The sequence below is a fragment of the Alligator sinensis genome, unplaced genomic scaffold (assembly GCF_000455745.1).
Source record: "Alligator sinensis unplaced genomic scaffold, ASM45574v1 scaffold741_1, whole genome shotgun sequence".
NCBI classification, from domain to species: Eukaryota; Metazoa; Chordata; order Crocodylia; family Alligatoridae; genus Alligator; species Alligator sinensis.
The window spans coordinates 873,369-892,134 of record NW_005842212.1 but is presented as its reverse complement, the minus strand read 5'-3'; the positions used below and the strand labels follow the sequence as shown (position 1 = coordinate 892,134).

At 38.3% G+C, this 18,766-nt stretch overlaps 1 protein-coding gene across 2 annotated transcripts; it reads right to left on the bottom strand.

Annotated features, from left to right (window-relative positions):
* Positions 1-348: 348 nt before the first annotated feature.
* Positions 349-18,245, bottom strand: GFPT2 (glutamine-fructose-6-phosphate transaminase 2). 2 transcript variants are annotated; one of them, XM_025207878.1, is made up of 19 exons: positions 18,005-18,245; positions 15,025-15,132; positions 14,286-14,384; positions 13,486-13,611; positions 11,039-11,097; positions 10,486-10,620; positions 9,556-9,617; positions 8,213-8,292; positions 7,711-7,828; positions 7,152-7,315; positions 6,441-6,536; positions 6,244-6,341; positions 5,748-5,868; positions 5,240-5,397; positions 5,022-5,136; positions 3,209-3,336; positions 2,464-2,631; positions 1,742-1,903; positions 349-1,085 (listed from the first exon to the last, which is right to left on the bottom strand). In XM_025207878.1, the coding sequence occupies exons 1-19, from the start codon at positions 18,228-18,230 to the stop codon at positions 1,041-1,043; spliced, it is 2,268 nt and encodes a 755-aa protein (XP_025063663.1). In that variant the 5' UTR covers positions 18,231-18,245; the 3' UTR covers positions 349-1,040. The 2 variants fall into 2 exon arrangements, with proteins under 2 accessions (XP_025063663.1, XP_025063664.1); XM_025207879.1 differs by lacking the exon at positions 18,005-18,245 and adding an exon at positions 16,960-16,965.
* Between the last annotated feature and the right edge of the window lie 521 nt (positions 18,246-18,766).

Sequence of the window (18,766 nt, the reverse complement as noted above, 5' to 3'; positions counted from 1 at the left end):
GTTGATTGGTTGGTTGGTTAAATAAAGCTGAAGTTGGAAATCTATTTGGAGATATTCAGTCAAAGAAGTTGAGGTAACAAATAGTTAACAGAAAATGGCAAAAAACAGTTAGAAAGGAGACCAAGAGAGAAAAAACAGCTACAGGATGTCTGTACACAAGCGCAGAGGCTGCTCCAACGTGTCTAATTACACTGTGTCGGAGCAGACTCGATTAAATGGAGTCTCTCGGAGCATGGCAATTACTGCGCTCCAGCAGCTTCCTGCATCTCGTGCAGTGTCCCCACACTTCAAAAAGGTGGTGGAGGTATTTGAACTGAAGTTCATTCAATGAGCTTTAGTTCAAGTGCCCCCGCTGCCATTTTGAAGTGCAAGGGCCACTGATACACAAGACACTGCTGTGCTTTAATTAGAGTGGCTCTCAGAGCCGCTTTAATTAAAGCGACGCCTCTCCCCCACCCCCAGGGCACATGTAAAAAAGTGCCCATAGAGTTCCAGTTCAAAGCTGAAATACAAGACCATAACAATGACGCTGTACACAAATGAATAAATGTTACCATGCTCAGGATATACATTCAGGGCATTAAACAGTGCTACAGATGAGCAACATACTAAAAAAATAATAACTTAAAGCTATACAACTGTACTTATAAATACATTGGTTTTAAAACTAGTTAAAGTAGTGTTGGCTAAAAGTGTTCACAGTTACTCTAAAACAGAGCTGTATATATATATTGCACAATAGTAGAAAACGTCATTCACTATACCATGTGTAAACAATGATTTGCTTTCTGTCTTTCTCTTTTGGCAATATTAGTATTTAGAGAAACATTTGCTGTAAGCAAAAGCACTTGGGTACAAGGCACATCAAAAGCTTTTAAAAACAGGTGTCAGAACAAGTTAAAAAACAAACAAGCCAACCTTCCTCAACACTTTCCAGTTAACAATATCATCATTCTACTTAGAAAGTTGTGCACTCAATGAATAACAATACATTTGTAGAATATAAATTTAGAAGTTTGGTGACAAAAGTTGCAGGTTGTTTATTCCACTGTCACAGATTTGGCCAGGTTTCTTGGAAAATCCACCTGGAATGAAGAACAGATTTTCAGTACATGATTGAGTAAAGCAACTTTCTGTATCTGTTAATTGATTCAACCTGTCTGCACATGCGTGTGCACACACCCCCACCACCCATCCCTGAATTAATTCCACACCTGATCTGTCCTAGCTAGCCAAAACACAACCTAGACATGCAAAAAGTGCTGGAGATTTTAAAATCTGCAAAGGTTAGACGTTTCCTTGCAATGTGATTGCAAAAATATGAATTGCCATGACAGGGTACAATTCTCAAAAGCATAGACATCAGTCTTAAGCTTATTCAAACACTTAGCATTGGTTAATAAAGTATCAGACAAGCGTCACAATTTCTTCGGGTAAATTTTACTTCCTACTTTCATATTGTTTACTGAAAAATAGAGGGAAATCTTCATTCCAGGTACTGCTCTCATTCAGTTTTACTACTGAACATTTAGTTTTATTTTCCCAGTTAAAAGAAGCTGAACATATTTTCAGGGGGTTTTACTAAAATTCTAGCTCAGCTAATTAGAATATAGCTATTCTCTTGCTAGAAACTCTGTGCAACTATTCCTCTCACATTAAGCTGGTGGGAGGCAGAAGGAAGTTCACTGCAGTGCTTCTCCAACTGTTCAAACTGGAGTACCTAAAGATAAAAGACACTTACATCATATCCTCTGAGAACAGCCAGGTGGAATGAAAGCAGCTGGAGGGGAATAACACTCAGAACCCCTTGGAGACAGTCAACTGTGTGTGGCAGCTCAATAGTTTTGTATGCATATTTTGAGCTTTCTGTATCTTCTTTAGAACACAAAATGATTGGGCGACCCTGTAAATAAGATATTACTAATAAGATTATTAGGTTAAAGCACCCCACCACCATTTTTCAGCATGGGGATGCCAATACATATGACGCTGGAGTGCGGTAAAATTTCCACGCTTCAGCAAACTCAATTAAAATTGGGCCTGCTCCAACGCACTGGAATTACAGAGCATCAGAGCAGCCTCCCTGTATGTGTGTAAGTGCCCCACGTTGCTAAGCTTTCAAATGCATTCAATATATTTTGAGCTTACTCAAACAGATAGTAAGAATGATGATGACAATGCCTACCTACTATTTATGGGAAAACAAGACCTTTTGCTTGTTACATGGTATTTACAATTTGAACTTCTAGCACTGCAGATCACCAACATAATTCCACCTGCATTTTTAATTGGTCAGTCCTCATCACTGGCATCCATCTTTAATATTATGGTATAATCAAAGGGTGCGCACTTGCCATCTTTGAGGACTAGACAAACACCAAGACACTGCGTTTCTGAAGTGCTGTCAGTAGCAACACATTTCAGCATGCAGAACCTCTATCCAGCTGATGTTGTTCAAATTACCTGTCGAGCAGTGATCTGTTGCAAAGCATTCTGGCATTTGTTGAAGCAGGGATCCTTCATAATTACCATGATAACAGGCATTTGTTTATCAATAAGGGCCAGTGGCCCATGCTTCAGTTCACCAGCCAAGATACCTTCAGAATGCATGTATGTGATTTCCTTGATTTTCTAGAAAGCAAATGCCAGAGTTACATTCATGTCAAGTGCCAAATAAAAGCTTCAGAAGGCAAAACACAGATACCAAGTGTCTGCTGTTTAAACATGGAAATAAGCTCATATTTTTTAATAAATTCTTTCCAGCAGTTGGTTTATCTCATTCTACAACAAAATTGGTTCCCACCCTTGCTTCTGGCAAAACTGTCATATTTGCTGGATCAAGTTTGCCTGAAATCAATAGGAGTCTTTGTTTCCTAGAGATAACAGAGAAACAAGCCGTTTGTTTATTTTTAATCCTTTTTCTAGTTTATCTTGAATAAAGTTTACATTTTAGAAGCATTTGGTGTCTCGAGATATGGTGATTAGTGACCAGAAAGATATATTGTCACATCTCGCTAGTCCTAACAAGAGAGGTTTACTGAAATGGTGCAAAAAAGGCCCATACACATTAAAGTAGGGAAAAGAGGTCTTCTCCAGATGTTTCCTTCTTGCAGTTAAATTTACAAACAAAGTGAAAAGAGCAATGGAAAGGAAACAAAAGAAGAAAAAAGGGTAAAGCTTTAGAAGTGATACTCATAAGCACACATACCAATGCTCCTTCCAGACAAGTAGCATAATTATAACCACGACCCATCACTAAAAGCGATCTCTGTTTGTACAATTCAAGAGCCAAATCATGTATCTTCTCATCCAAGGACAGGACTTCTTTAATCATCTCTGTCAAAATCACATACAAAGAGGATTAACCTAACTGCCATTTCCTGCATTGTTATTAATTTACCAAAACTACATTAAGATTTGTTTCAATGAGACAGTAACACAGATAGGTTCGTAGCTGCATTCACTTAAACTTCAAAGCTTTGCAGCTTTGTAAATATGCCTTGGACTCTCATGGATCTAAGTAGACAAAGTTTAGATATCTTTTATTAGACCAACTTAAATATTTGGAAGTTAGTCTATTAAAAGATAGCAGATTTACCCAAAGAACCTTGTCTGCCTATGTCCTTAGACCAGGGGCAGGCAAAATGCGGCCCACGGCCCAGATGCAGCCTGCCAGGCCATTGCATCTGGCCCACAGGACCCCTAAAAAAATTTAGAAAATAAAGTATTGATCTACCCCTGGCTGCCTGTCACGCGGCCCTCGATGGCGTGCCAAAACTCAGTAAGTGGCCATCCGCCCAAAATAATTGCCTGCCCCTGCCTAAGACCAACATGTCTACAGCCTATACCCCTGAATAGATCTAAGTGGCACTTTTAAATTATCTCTTGGTTTAAAATGTATATCACTCCCTTTGTATTTCTAAGTGTAATTCTTATACTTCTCATCTTGACATGAGCTTAAAATAAGCTTGATTTTTTTATTTAATTTATTTTTTTTAAAATCAGCACTGAAAATAGTAACATTTCCTTAACAAATTAAAAAAAAGGAATGTTGCGTGCAAGGAAAGGGGCAGGGGGGTGGGAGCCAACACCACTCAACTGTAACTAAGAATAGAATAAAAACTGTGTTCCAGTTTATTATTTCGTGTACCGCCAAATACTGTGTTACTGCCTTCAGGTGACGATGTATCAATTTCAGAGTTTTACAACCATCAGTTTTCCAATATAGTAAGCAAGGGCATGGGCATATGAACTATCATACTATTTCAAAAGGGTGGAATCTCTTTGGGGTGGAAGGAAAAGGAAAAGACTTGCTGCTTATAATTCTGCATCAGTTGATCCATTTAAACTGTATTTTAGCTGCCTGCTGCTATCCTAGGATAAGTGAAAATAATTTGCAGTTGATTGGGAAAGAAGACATGCAAAATAGTTGTAAAAGATCAACTGAACTGCATTAGTCCCATCTGCTCACATTTCAATCAGTATAATTGTTTAATTGGTCCAGGACTTCAATTTCCCACACAGAAAAGTATCTCTGACTGATAGAAAATAGACTTAAACCATAAAAGGGGTGGGAGAGGGTGGACCAAAAGGAGTATTCAGAGCCACATGGACTGCTACTTTTAAAAATAATGTCATTATTAACACCACTTCAAATTAGTTAAAAAATTATTTTATAAAATAAAAGGAAAAAAATCCCACCGCATTAATAAGCCCCTATCCTTCAGGCACCAATATTTGGAATAGGAAACAAGCTGCGGGATTAGTATACAGTCTCTAAGAGAACAGTTACTGGAAACTGAAACATTAGAGCACATGTTTTGTTATTCAAAACTCAGACCACTTGAAAGCAGAGAGAGCTGCCGGTTGTTGTAAAGGAGTTGTCTGCATAACACTGCTAGCCTTTCATGAAGATAATGAACAAGACTTGCTTTTATCAAGGTGTACTTCTTTAACAGCACTCATCATCACAGAAACAAAAAGGAAAAAAACAGAACAAAAAACTGTAGAAGTTATTACACCTGGTAATGATTGCAGCCCACTGATGATCTCCTGTCTCCTTTTCTGCAGGGAAATTCTGTCTTCAGACATCATCAGGCCAAACATTACAAGAGAGATGAACTGGCTGGTGTAAGCCTGCAGACAGACAGAGTGTCAGTGCTCCACAGAAGCACATTACTAAAACATCTCACTGGCTTCCACAGAAGAAAGGTATAAAAGCCACTCAGTGAATAGTTACCTTTGTGCTTGCCACACCTATCTCTGGGCCTGCATTGATATGTACACCACAGTCAGTATCTCTGGATATTGAGCTTCCCACAGTATTTGTAATGCCAACCGTCAAAGCTCGACGTTCCTTACAATACCGCAAGGCCATAAGCGTATCTGCAGTCTCACCTATGGAACACGTACAGTTTATCATATATGTTTAATACAGGACCAACAAAAAAAAGGCATCTTAGAAACTATATTATAAGGGTACTCGAAGCTCTAACCTACTGAACCCGGTTTTGTACAACCTGCAGCTGGATAGAACATTTACACTTAGACCTAGTTTCGGCACCCACCAGTTGTTTATTTAATTCAAGCTTGAAACTACCCCTGCATCCAATACAGAGAACCGTTACTATTAATCCTCCTCATTTACTCTAAATTTAAGTATGGAGATAGAAATAAGCTTTGTTTACTGCATACACTTCTCTGCATGTCTCCACTCAGATAAAGGAGGAACAGTCAGAGTAACTCACCTGACTGACTGACAAAGAAGCACACATCATCCCTGAATACAGGAGTGTTTCTGTCCAGGAAGTCGCTAGCAAGTTCCACCATCACAGGCAGCTCTGTCAATTCTTCCAGCACTTGTCGAGTCTATAGTCAATAAGCAAAAAGCATTTATTAACATTAAGCATTAGAGTGAATAGCTATATTAAGGAAAAAGAAACCAAACAAACCAAGCTACAAAGTTACAGAATTTAATAGGAATTAATGAAATCTTGTGTCCTATTACCAAGAAATAAGGCAGCTCTAACTACTAACTGCAACATCAAAAAGCAAAGGATTAATTTATAGCATGGCAGATTACAGTAAAGCTATTTTAATAAAAGGTACTAAGGGGAAGAGGAAACAAGATGCATAAAAGTCCAATTCCCTCACCCGGGGCTCAGTTTGAAAGAAGGAAAAAAAGCTGTTCTCTAAACCATAAAAACCAAGTATCCCCCATATTTTAGAGCAGGTTGAACTTACAGCTACTGCAGCATGATAACTGGTTCCACAACCAATGATGATCAGTCGGCGGCACCTCCTGATTTCTTTCAAGTGATCCTTAAGACCACCCAACAGAACTGTAGCATTCCCAACAAAAGAAAAAAAAAAAAAAAAAGTAGATTTCAGCTACATATATTTTTATTTTAATCCATTTTTTTGTCATCACATTGACTTACCAGTACTGTTCTCAAAATTCACTCTGCCTCTCATGGTATTGACAACAGATTCTGGTTGTTCAAAGATTTCTTTCTGCATAAATGCACTGAAGTTACCTATTTAGAGACACATTAAGAAACAGATTTAAGTTGGTTTTCATTTCAATTTTAATTCTATTGGAGAACTTTTTTTTTTAAAACTGCCCAGTCATATCCTGAGAGTTTCACAGAGGCTGCAAGTCTCCAATATTTGCTAATGGGGAGAGACGCTGGTATAACAGAGAGTGGGCCACTTGCTCAATTAAAGTGTTTTAAAATGTTAAAAGTCTAATTAAAATTTCAAAAGAAATTCTGGTCATTTTCTTGCTTGTTACCAAGATTCTGAGATGCTTTATTAAACTTCTGAGGGATCAGTGCAAACTTCCTAGCACTGAGCATCTTAAGAATTATTACATTTAATTCTATACAATTTTTACGTGTTGTAGGTATCTGCTATCCTGTACATAAAACAGTCACAGATTTAATACCTTCAGAGAGAGAGCCTGAATCGGCCTAGCCTGATCTGGTCACAAGTCTTAAAATTGCCAGCTCCCAGGAATTACTTTAGCATACTAGAAACATAGGTACAAGGTCATTACGTGAGGATTTGGCAACTTTCTTGCATGTCAATTCCCCAAGCCAATATCAGACCACCTACCTATAAATGTTATTTTTTAAGGTGTTCCAACTTACCCTTCATTATTTGCTGCAATTCCATCTGCAAAGTCTGGATGGCTCGAGAGGGGTCATCACTAGCTGAACGTTTCAGTCGATGGATAGAAAGTTTCCCATCAGTTACTGCTGCAATATCATCATCTTCTAGGAAGATTACTCTGTTGGTGTGTTCAATGATGGCGCTGAAGAAACATAAATAGAAAGATTTACATTCGGAACAATGTTTTAGTATGAAGAAGCAATAAGATTAAGAAACAAAGATAACATGTGCTGGTGAGGGCTACTTAAGCTTAACTTGTCTCCCTGCATTTGATACACTTTAGAACAGCGCCAGAAAGGTTCCAGACTGACAGTTACTTATCAGTAACACATGGTTGAGAAATCTGTGCCCTTTACCACCTTCAAAATGTCATTTTTCCTGCTTTATCCAGTCGATTAGTCATTAGTTGGGCTTTCCAAGTCTCCATAACAAAATAGTTTCCTACCAAATCACAAACATGTGGCACTGAATTAATAGGTAAGATTTCCATTACTGTATCGCTCCTAAATGACAAGCAAAAATAGTATCATGTATTACCTTGCATCAGAAGCAAAGAAAAATTCTACTGCTTTATCTCCAACAGCATGAAGGTAGGTAGAACCATCCAATCTTTTCATTCGGGTCTTGCATATATTCTTCACATTTTCAATGTTGCCTGTTAAATGAAATGGGACATGAATCCAAGCTAGACCAATCTGAAGTAAGGAACCTACCTGGTTGAAAAAACTTGAAAACTAGAAAGATAAGATATGGACATCTATATTACATTTACAAGTAGTCTATCCTTTTAGAAAGTGATGCATTCCTAGTAGGCATTTATAAACAATAGGATAAGAATGGGAACTGTCAGTAACAAAAACTCTTCGCTCAAAAACAAATCAATAAATACACAGAGTACAGAAATCATTAACTTCACTTCTAAGGGAGTAGCAATACACCTTGAATTTAATTTGATTATGAAAAAAAATTCCTGCTAAGGTTCTGTTAGCTGTCATCACAAAGAGAATAACTACTGTAACTTACAAATATTTTCACTTACATGACCTATACAGGACAGAAATCTGTTCAGTGGAAAGCTTGTATTTGCTGCGAACTCCAATGAGTAGAGGACTTCCTCTCCTATGAATGCAACAAGGAACACATTAGCTATGACGTCCTTTATACAGGGAGATCTACTTAAAATCTGCAGGGTTGGAAGGTCACACCCCTTCCAACTTCACAGGGTGACGGATGTTCCCCCGCCCACCACCCAGCTACATGATGTTCCTTTCCCTGCTTTGCAACTGTAGAAAACAAAATAAGGCATATGGAATACTGACAAGATGGAAGGCTAAACTTGCATTCCCAATTGTAAGATCTGGCTTGGAAAGATGCATTTGTTTTCATCTTTATAATGCCTTTGGTAAAGCTAGGACACCATACGCTTGGACTTCTTCAATAAACCAACACAGTTTTCCCATCAACATGATGCACCAGTTGCCACTTTAGTATGCCTTTAACCTATCCTGAAAATTGGTTTTCCAACCAAAATTGAAGCAGAGTTTAGGCAACTCAACACTATCATGAGTTTTGTCTTGGACTAGAGCTGCATACCAGTGTTTACATAATGTATTAACCCAACAGGCTTCTAGCCAACTTGAATGAATATACAATTCACAGCATTTATTCAAAATGAAGTCAAAGCACACCAGTCTTCTTTCCTTTTTCAATCTGCTATCAAATGAAAAAAGAGCTTGTCCAAAGAAAAGCACTTCGGAAACACAAGGCAAACTGAGCTTCTCAGTGTTCTACAGCACACAGGTGTACCATTTCATACTTTGTTATTTTACACTGCATTCATACATATCACATTAAAAATTTAACACCAAGTGAAATGTGTCGTCAGCCTACTTTAGCAATCATCTGACTGTTCTTCAGCTGCGATTACAAAATGATCAATTCATATTTTTCACAATTATTTCTTCAAAAACTAATTGTACGTTTATAGGTAAATCTTTCAGAATGAATCTGAAAGGCAGTTATTTAATCCCTTGGAATTCAGCAGTTTTGGCAAGGAAGAAAAGCTCGTGAATTTCAAATCAGTTAGATTAAACAGCTGACTGGAAGATGTGCCAAGGGAACTGAGGGACAGTTCATGGTCCTGAACCCAGATGCTGACTAACTACGCTTAACATGGACACAGAATTTTTATAACACACTAATTAACGTAAATCATAGTCCTCTGCATTTCATTGTTTTAAATTTTTGTTTGCAAGTTATGTCTGATCAAAGGATTATTAATGTGTATATAAAATAAAATGGTCAAATGCTGGAATTATGGTTATTCATTCACAGTGTATTTCACTACATAACACAAAAAATATTTTTTGGATTTTCACTAACCTGGCAGCAACAGCTTCACCCAGATAATGGCTGCTCTTGAAAACCAAGGCAAAAGCACCTTCCTGGAAACCATACAAACAAAAGGAAAAACCCTGAACTGAGTTATACAAATGAGTCAAATCTTCATTAATCTGGGGCCCCTCTTCCTGAAATGATTTTAGGCGTAGCTCATTACCACTATCAGGAATTTCTTCCTGGCAGTCAGATTGTACCATCCAAGAGGTCAGCAAATACAGTAGAACAAGTAAAAGACCAATAAATATACCATGCATTATCCAAATAGTGAGAAGGGCACTTTTTATAGGAAACTAGATTCTCAGTTTTACCCATAAAAATAAATACTTTTAATATAGGTCTCTGTAAAGCCCTGACAGGTGCATTTTCTAGCACTGCTGGGGATCTACAAATAGACATTTTGTGTATTAGACAATAAATTGGCAATACTGCCCATGTTTGTATGCTGAAGTTATAGATCAAATACTTTTTATTCCACTTTGACATAAATGTGTGGCCTGGCTCAGTTTGGGTTCTGTTGGGGTTGTGTTTTTTAAAAGGAAAAAAACAAAAAAACAAAACCATCTCTTGGAAGCCATCTAAGAGCAATTTAACGTTAAAAAAATAACAATAATGCCTAAAAACAAAATCCTGGTGTTTTACGCAACATTAAAGAGACTCTTAAGGTAAGTAAGGTTGATCTGGAATTGCTCTACAGCTCGGTGTTCAGGATCCAGAGTCATCAAGGTAGGTAGGGAACATGCTAACAAGCTCACCCGTCCCCCAATTCTGCCTCCAAGCAGTGGCTAAACAGTAGCAGCCTCTCACGATCCATGAACCAACATACCTTGTTAACTCCAAATATAAAGTGCTGGGATTCTTTACTACAGTAGACACTACTGCAATACAAGCAGTTTCCCTTTTAATCACACTTACCAGCTGCTGAATAACTCTTTCCACCAATGCTGAAAAACTGATGTCCTCGGTCTCTCTGTTGTCATATATATATTTGATTAGTTTGGGGATGGTTTCTGTATCGGTTTCAGATTCAAACTCATAGCCTTTGCTTTCCTGGAATGTGAGATATAATCAAAGACAAGATAAGTATTTTCTTCCTCAGGAAGGAAACCCTGGTGTTTTTCAATTGGTGTCATCACACCAGAAGGTAATAAATCATTAAAACGGACAGCTTGGGAGGATCACACTAGGCTGCATTTTACCACTTAGAGAAAAGACTGAACTAATCATAACCTCACTATTTTCAAACATATATAAAAATAAGAGAAAATTGGCCTTCTATCCTTTTCCAGCATAAGGAAACTAGGTTGTATTGTGCCGGGTCCTGTGCAACTCCAGCAGGCAGCCTCTGTTGCAACACCACTTTTAAATTGTATACAACAAAAGTGTTATTTCAATCCCTTTAGAAGTTAGGAGAAATGGATAAACAATTATTTTATATTGGAATTAGTCACACCGTTATAAAACCTACCAGAAATTTTCTCAGATCCTTATAGTTTGTGATGATTCCATTATGGATAACAACAAATTCTGAAAGGAAGAGTCAACAAATAAGAGAGCAAAGTGTAAACTCCATGCACACAGAAGCATCTTACGAAAGTGTTGCAGCAATAACAAAAATGTAATTAGGGTGTACTGTAGCACCTTTGGCAGACTCTATCCAACCTAAGAGTTATCATCTGCAGACCAACTTACTAAGACCTAAGCACTGGAAGTAGTTTTATGGTCTCCACCATCATAGCGTGGACGTTTCTCCCCTTTTCTTTTCCCTGACAGCCTACATGTAAATACACTTTATCAGTTTACAAATCTTATTTGAGCATTATATCCTGTTTTTCAAATAAGAATCTGTTTTCTTCCGATTCACACACAGTTTTAAAAATAGAACAGATTAGATATTAATAGCAACCTTTATCAACTTTGTTAGATGTTTATTCACAGTTATGCTAAAAAAAATTTTGCACTTTAGCCAGATCGCTGGATTGTTAACACCTTATACAAAGACGGCCAGAAACCACGATGCCATTTTACTCTGTCATCTCAACCAGAGAGCATTTTTGTCTGGCTGGACATCTCAACCCTGTATAGACTTTATTTTTTAAGTTAAAGTACTTCTGAGAAGACATTTACTTCTTTATTGTCCATCATCCCATCCTTCCCAAACTGGAGTTGTTTTGGGGTTTTTTTTGGCTACAGAACATAAAGTCAAGGGCCAGAAATTCTAAAGATCTTACTCTTGTATGGGAGCTAAAGTAGCCAAATATTAAGCAGAAGCAAGTTTTAGGATAGTAGGGAGAATGAATAAATAATTTTGAATTTGGGTCTCACTATTTCTTCAGACCCACAAAAGCATTCTGTTACCTACTACTCATCCACTTTAGGTTTTTTTGGAATAACTGAATCACTGTTCCCGAGCTAAGCATTCAAGAAAAAACTAAAGATACCCCTCGTAAAGGCCTCTATGGGTACCAAGTTGTTCTGAAGATGAAGTGCCCTATTTAAGGCAATCCAAAGATTGATTTATATTTAAGGAAGCTCATAGGGCAGAGACCATGTGTATCTTATCTTTGTACTACAACAATTATAAAACATTTGCTTTCATGACACTAAGCCTTGGACAGTTTAAGTGCCTGTGGGGAACATTTTGCTAATATGGAGCTATTTCTAATATTAAACCACTCTCTCTCCAATTCCTCAGTTCTAATCCTCAAAAGGAAATTTACAAGACACCTTTCATAGACAAACCTACAAACTCCACTTCATAAATCTACCGGATTTAAAAAAATAAAATAAAAATTAGACTAACTATAGACATTGGATTTATGGCACATTATAACCTGCCTTCCATCCAATAACCCCACGTAACCTCTACATTTTACCAGCTACATTATATCACTTGGTCAATATTCCCCCCCTTCCACTCCCCCACACCTACCTGCCTCACACCTATGGTCTTCCATCTCCTCACATTTGCATTTTCACAGACCTGCATTTTGCATATTGGCTTCCATTCCACCCAGGAGAGCATACAAACACCAACAGACTCTACCTATGCCTCAAGAAGGGCATTCGTGCCTGAAAGCTTGCAAGGGACAATTTTTCCAACTTTTTAGTTGGTCTAATAAAATATATCAGCTTTACACAAAAAGAACTCGTCTGCCTTAATCATAATATCATTCTTTCCAATTTTGGGTCAATTGTATTCAGTTTAGCCTGCATTTTAAAAAAAAATGGTTCTGCATAACAATTCAGTTAAAAACATCTCAACTATTCATAAGAACACTAAAATACACATACACATACTTGGAAGCATCAAATGCAGTAACAGGAAAAAAAAAACCAAACCAAACCCAACAAAAAACAAACCCACACACTATTTTTTCTAGATAATACCAATTCAAATATTAATAGGCTGCTAAGTTTGAAGTTTCTCATACTGTGCAGTAAAAATATCGTTAAATATTTTACACCTCCATTTGGCTAAGTTGCTCTTCAAAATACCAACCGATTAAAGCATACTTACCTCCTGGATACTGTTGGCCCAATAAGACATTTCTCTGCATTCATTATGATACATTAGGGCTCAAGTTGTGTTGAGCTTCTAATAAACCAACAGTGAATCATTCAAACAAATGTGTATCCTTTATTATTCTATTCCATTTGTATTGTGTTTGAGAAATAAGTTTCCCGTTAAATAAAGCTTCTCTGTGAGTAATAATTAGAGCAGTTAGACTGCTTTGCCAAGTAAAAATACATTCTCTAGTGGAAAGAAATGTCTGTTTGACAAGGTCACTGATGAATGAGCGTAGCCCATCAGAATTCATGCATACTTTGGCAGTTTTAGAGTAATCTAGACTAAGATCTTTTCTGCCATAACAAATTCATAAACAATTCCAAACTGACACGAATGATACTTACCATTTCCTTTACCCGATCTCTGAGGGTGACTGTTTACTACACTGGGGACTCCATGGGTTGCCCAACGAGTGTGAGCAATTCCAAAATGTGTTTCAAAGTCTACCTTTAGGTCCAGACCATCTTGTTCTGTGCAGAAGAAAATCAGTTCGTTAAATAGTCACACAAACACAAGACTAACAGAACCTTGTTGGATTTAAATTTTACCTGTAAAGATCCTGTCTAAGTGGTTTTTAACTTTATTTGATTTCATGACACTAAGCCTTGGGTAGTTTTAAGTGCATGTGGGAAACATTTTGCTAATATGGAGCTATTTTTCAGCCTATATTAACAATTATAAACTAGGTAAACTGACCATAACATTACAATATAAACAAATATTTATTAAAAATAAGACTTAAGTTCTTTGTAGGAGGAAGGAATCCATAGAGTTGATGTATGAAGATTAACTGCTTGGAAATGCTGTACAATATGGCCAAAGCTCTGTCAGAATATGACTTCGTATGCATGTCTTCTTAAAAGAGAGCTTAGATTTCAGAGGGCACAGTGATAGTTCAAAAATGAACAGTTAGCTTAGTGGTGAGCTCTCATACTATTGTACCTCCACTAAACCCCTACTGCACAAAGATAAGCCTACTTTGTAAAAGCTAGTGTCTCTGAACAAAAACTACTCAACAACCTAATGCTGGTTATACAATGCCATTAACAGCTTTCTTTTTAAACCATAGAAATCAATAGTTTAACTTTTTTGCTAATATACAGCTATCATCAGGAGTATAAAATCAAAGGAATTTTAAACTCACTGTATAATTCTTCATCCAGGGCCTTTACCTTTCCTCTTTTCTTGACCAGTTTGATGAACCTCTCGTTATCTTTATTATCATTTCCATCAACGGCAACACCTAGAATTCAGAACACATCGGCAAGTTTTTTGGTTTTTTGTTTTTTTTTTTAAAGGAAGGGAGTGCATCTTATTCAGAAAAATCCAACCTAAGATTAGACAGACGACCGCATGCAAATGCAAAGGCTCTACAACAAAGTTAGCCTTCAAAGGGATGCTTCTAGTCTTCTACAAATGGCTATTCAAATCAGATTAAGGTTCACCTGAAAAGGCAATACAGGTTTAAATACCCACTGAAATTGACCAAAGTTTTGCCTGAATAAGGACCTCAGATTTTGTCAGTGATATTAACACTTCAAGATTAAAGTGACTTGATAAGCCTATCAATTGCTAAGTCTTCAAACATACTTCACATTAGAAGTTCAACAAAAATTACAGTAGGTATCCATTTCCTTCATTCTGCTTGCTTCAATTACATGTTCTAAAACAACTAAACTGAACATGTAATTAAATCACAGGTCTCAATCTTTACTCTTTCATGGCAACAGAATAAAATTTGGATGAGAAAATACCACACAAATAAAAATTCAACATCCAAATGTCTTGGTTAGAAATGGTAAAGATCATCTTGGATTGAAGTAATGCAAGTACCGAGCAGTTGCAATCATATACATATGCATTTTTAGGACAAGGTGAGGTACCTGCTGAGTCATATCCTCTGTATTCTAGTCTCTCAAGTCCTTTGATCAGAGTCTCAAATATCTCCTTCCGAGTCCGAGGTACTCTGTAGTTCAGATAAGCAAAGATTCCTATTTAATGAAATAGGGGACAAAAGAGCAGAAAGTCAACATTTAGGCTAGGAACAGAAATTGCACATAAACCAGTGTAAGTGATGGGAAGCCATTTCAAATCTGTAACACAACAGAAATTCAGTGCACATAAACTGCTTTCAAAATTGCTGAAACCGGTTTAAAATAAACCTGGATGGATGTAGCATCAGACTTAACTAATTTAGGTAGGTTTATTGAGCTTAACTGATTTAGGATCCGTCCTAGATCCCCTCCAGATTCAAGTCAACTCACAGCCCCCCAAGCATCCCAAAATGCATCTCCCCTGCACGCCCCCTCCCCCTCACACAGGGTGGGCGGGCTAGCCATGGCCCAAGCGGTCTGTTCCAACGCAGCAGGAAGGCATGCTCTAGTGCCCCCCGGCTTCTGGTCTGGGCCACTGCAGGCACATGGCTGCATTTGCAGAATCAAAATAAACTGTTCACTTGCTTATCGGCTCCATCTATGCAGCTTAGACTAACCTGTGAAGATTGAACAGACTCAGCCTTGGGCTTTTTGACTATCTGTACTTAGCCTTATAGTCTATTGGGACACCTGCAGAGATGGATTTAAAGCTTTTTATTAGCTCCAAATATCAATGTCACAAAATTAAACATTCCTGGTTCTAGGGAACTTTTAGACTATCACTCTCTTCAGTGAGATCTCCAAATAACAGTAGCAGTTAATGCCCAAACTGCAAAAAAAAAAATTTTTTTAAATCTCCCAACTCCCCATGCAGACTGTAGCAGAGAATGGGAGCATTGTGATAGACTGCGTTTCCAGGTCTAAAACTAGACATCTCATGAAGGAGTATATTCACTGCACTAGTACAAGGCAATGTTTGTAATCAAGGTCAGGGCCCAAAATGCTCCAGGGTAGGGACTCTGAGCACAGGAACTATTTTTGAAAGGCTTTGAAAGGCTCCTACTGAAAACGGTATGCAGCTGTCACTTTAACAGGGAACAGGAGGGGAAAACTAGGGAAGAAAACAGAAATGAAATCAGAAGCAAAGGACAGGAAGCAAGGGACAAAGGAAAACAGACAAGGAACCCAAGTCAAGTACCCATTCTCAAGTCTCTCTTGCAGACTTAAGGAAGGGCGCAATGCCCAAAAGGCTACCCAGCAGCTCTCCCAACTATACAGTTGGTCTAAAAAAAGTATCACAAAAAACAATAAAATCCTTGCTTCTGCTACATTTCCTGGATCATCATGGCTCCAACCCTACTTAAAATGTTAATGAATTTGGTATCATAAATTATGTAGACTAGACAATCAGTAAATCATTGTGAACCCTGCACCAAGCAAGCATGTGGCGGGTCAGCTTTGAAGGGAAGGAACAGTTTGACTAGAAAAAAACTGTTCTCTTTAACAAATGTGTAATATCAAAGACTAATTCACATTAGTGCTGAAGATTTAATGGTTTTACCTCTTCAATTATAGCTACTGAGAGCACAAAAATGTTATTTATACCTCCCACTGGTCCTCCAAAACTAAGAAAGTCATAGTGAAGATACAGTTGTTGAACATGTCAGGTCTAATTGATTAGTCCCCACATGTAGGAGTAAAGCCAATAACGTTACTGGCTGAACACCAGCAATTGGACAACTTTAGTGTTACAGGCTGCAGTAGTTTTTAGACTAACCTCAAAGAAACTAATTAAGTTTCAAAACTCCATCTCTGCTACAGAACAGGGACTCAAAGTACCTATTTGACCCTAACCATTTCTAAAAAGTGTCTATCGGTTTAATAGCAAGATGTTCAGAGGCCATAACATGCTACAGTAGTTAAACATAAAAAAGATGCCTGAACTCATTTCAAAAGCTGCTCTTCCACAGATCTCTTGGAAATAGCATCTGCAGGTTTGTTGCACATAAAACCACCTTAGATCAAGGATTTGCTGATCATAATTTCCAGACAGTTGCTTACAGTTCTCTAGCACTTGCTGCCTCTAAGGCTCCTGGAAATTTAAAAATACAAAATGTCTTAACATCATTCCAGAATATTGCTCTGTACCTCTTTTCAGATCCAACACCACTTTCTAAGCCAGATTTCACAACACATTCAAAGACGCACCAGGCTCATATGTTCAGAGTGGCGTCTTTATGACTATACAAAGCTCTAGGAAGAACTTCCTCTGGGAATGCCTTGACAATGCTACCAGTGTGCAGTAATTGTTAAAAGGATCCTTGTTTCTAAGGAGCTCTAGCCACACATCCACACACACGAACTAGGAGACTCAGACACTACTAGAGGCTATTACACTGAAAGAGATAAGTGCCGCCTGGGCTGTCAAAGAACATATTGCAAAAGTATTTATTTTTTACTAGAAGGAAATAAGTCAGGAGTAAGGCTTATCTACTACTTCCTCTTTCACACATACTTTCTTCTCAGGAATCCTTTTTTTTTTTTTTTTTTTGCCAGATTTATGGTGCTTAACTCTTCTACAGAAAAAAACCCCCAAAAAAGTTTAGTCATATTTCTAGTAGGATAGCTCCATCTGGCAGTTTAAGCAAATGACTAATTTCACAAGTTTCTCTCAAGTACAAATCTCGTTTCATCTGAAATTACTTCTATGACTTCCCAAACTGTTCAATTAGGGAGCTGCAGTTTCCAAGAGAATTCCTAATAAAAATAAAAAATGATTGTGTAAAGTGATATCACAGCTTCATTAGATCAGGTAAAGCTATTTGAAGAGATGGCCTCACTTCACTAGCACACATTTTAAGCAAGCAATTTTAAATATAAAGGTAGAACTGGGTATTTTTTATATCCCATTACAGCTACTCAAAGAACATTTAATGGGGTTACTGGTCCTTTGCCCTTAGAGCGGTTGTATTTGCTATATAACTGATACCAGTCATCACTGCAACGTGGAAGCGACTCGCTTCTGAGCAGGGTTTCACAATCCTGCATTGCCACCAGAAAGGAGGCACGCTACCGCTCACAAAAACTAGGCTCCGTCTCCGTGCCTGCTTAATCTTCACGAACACCTCTCCTTTCAGCTCGCCAGCTGTCTGGACTTTTGCTTTCTCTGAAAGGTAAGCATCAGGAAAAGGGGGGGGAAAAAGGTTTCTGAGCATCTTTCCTAGGAAAATGCCATAAGCAGCTTGTAACGGCAAGATTTCACCTAGCTCCAGGCACCCTGCACCGTGCATCTGCTCTGCAATGGGAAAATGACTCTGGCGTTTATCCAGGCCGCTTATACACGTGCGCAGGTGGCGGGGCGTTTCAAATCGGCGCGGTTCCTGGAGACTGCAGGTAACTGCAGGACCTCACCCGCACCCACGCGTATCACGCCCCTGCAGGTATCAACGTGGCCACGGGATGCTTTACGTGACACTGTTTACATAAAAGCCCCCCAGCTGCCATTTTTAAACCCACGGGGGCTTACACACGCGGCGACGAGGCCATGCGAGAGCGCCGCCATCGTTACACGGGGCAGGCTGGCGTCGTTAAAACGCACCTGGTAAACACGGGGGTGCCTAGTTTTAAAGCTGCCAGGACGTTCGAGTGACTTAAAACGTAAAGGGACGGAGCCCATCCCTTCAAAGTGGCTCGAGCAACTTTTTAAACACTGCCCGTTCTTACAGAAAGCGTTTGTCAAACGGCTTCCAAG

Bases quoted from the DNA above. Each gene is read 5' to 3' on its own strand.
- GFPT2 (XM_025207878.1), bottom strand. From the start codon at position 18,230: ATGCTCAGAAACCTTTTTCCCCCCCCTTTTCCTGATGCTTACCTTTCA. The intron at 7,316-7,710 runs GTAATACATGAT...ATGTTTCTTCAG, and splicing joins TTCTTTGCTTCTGATGCAAG to CGCCATCATTGAACACACCA. The intron at 6,537-7,151 runs GTAAGTTGGAAC...GTCTCTAAATAG, and splicing joins ATTGCAGCAAATAATGAAGG to GTAACTTCAGTGCATTTATG.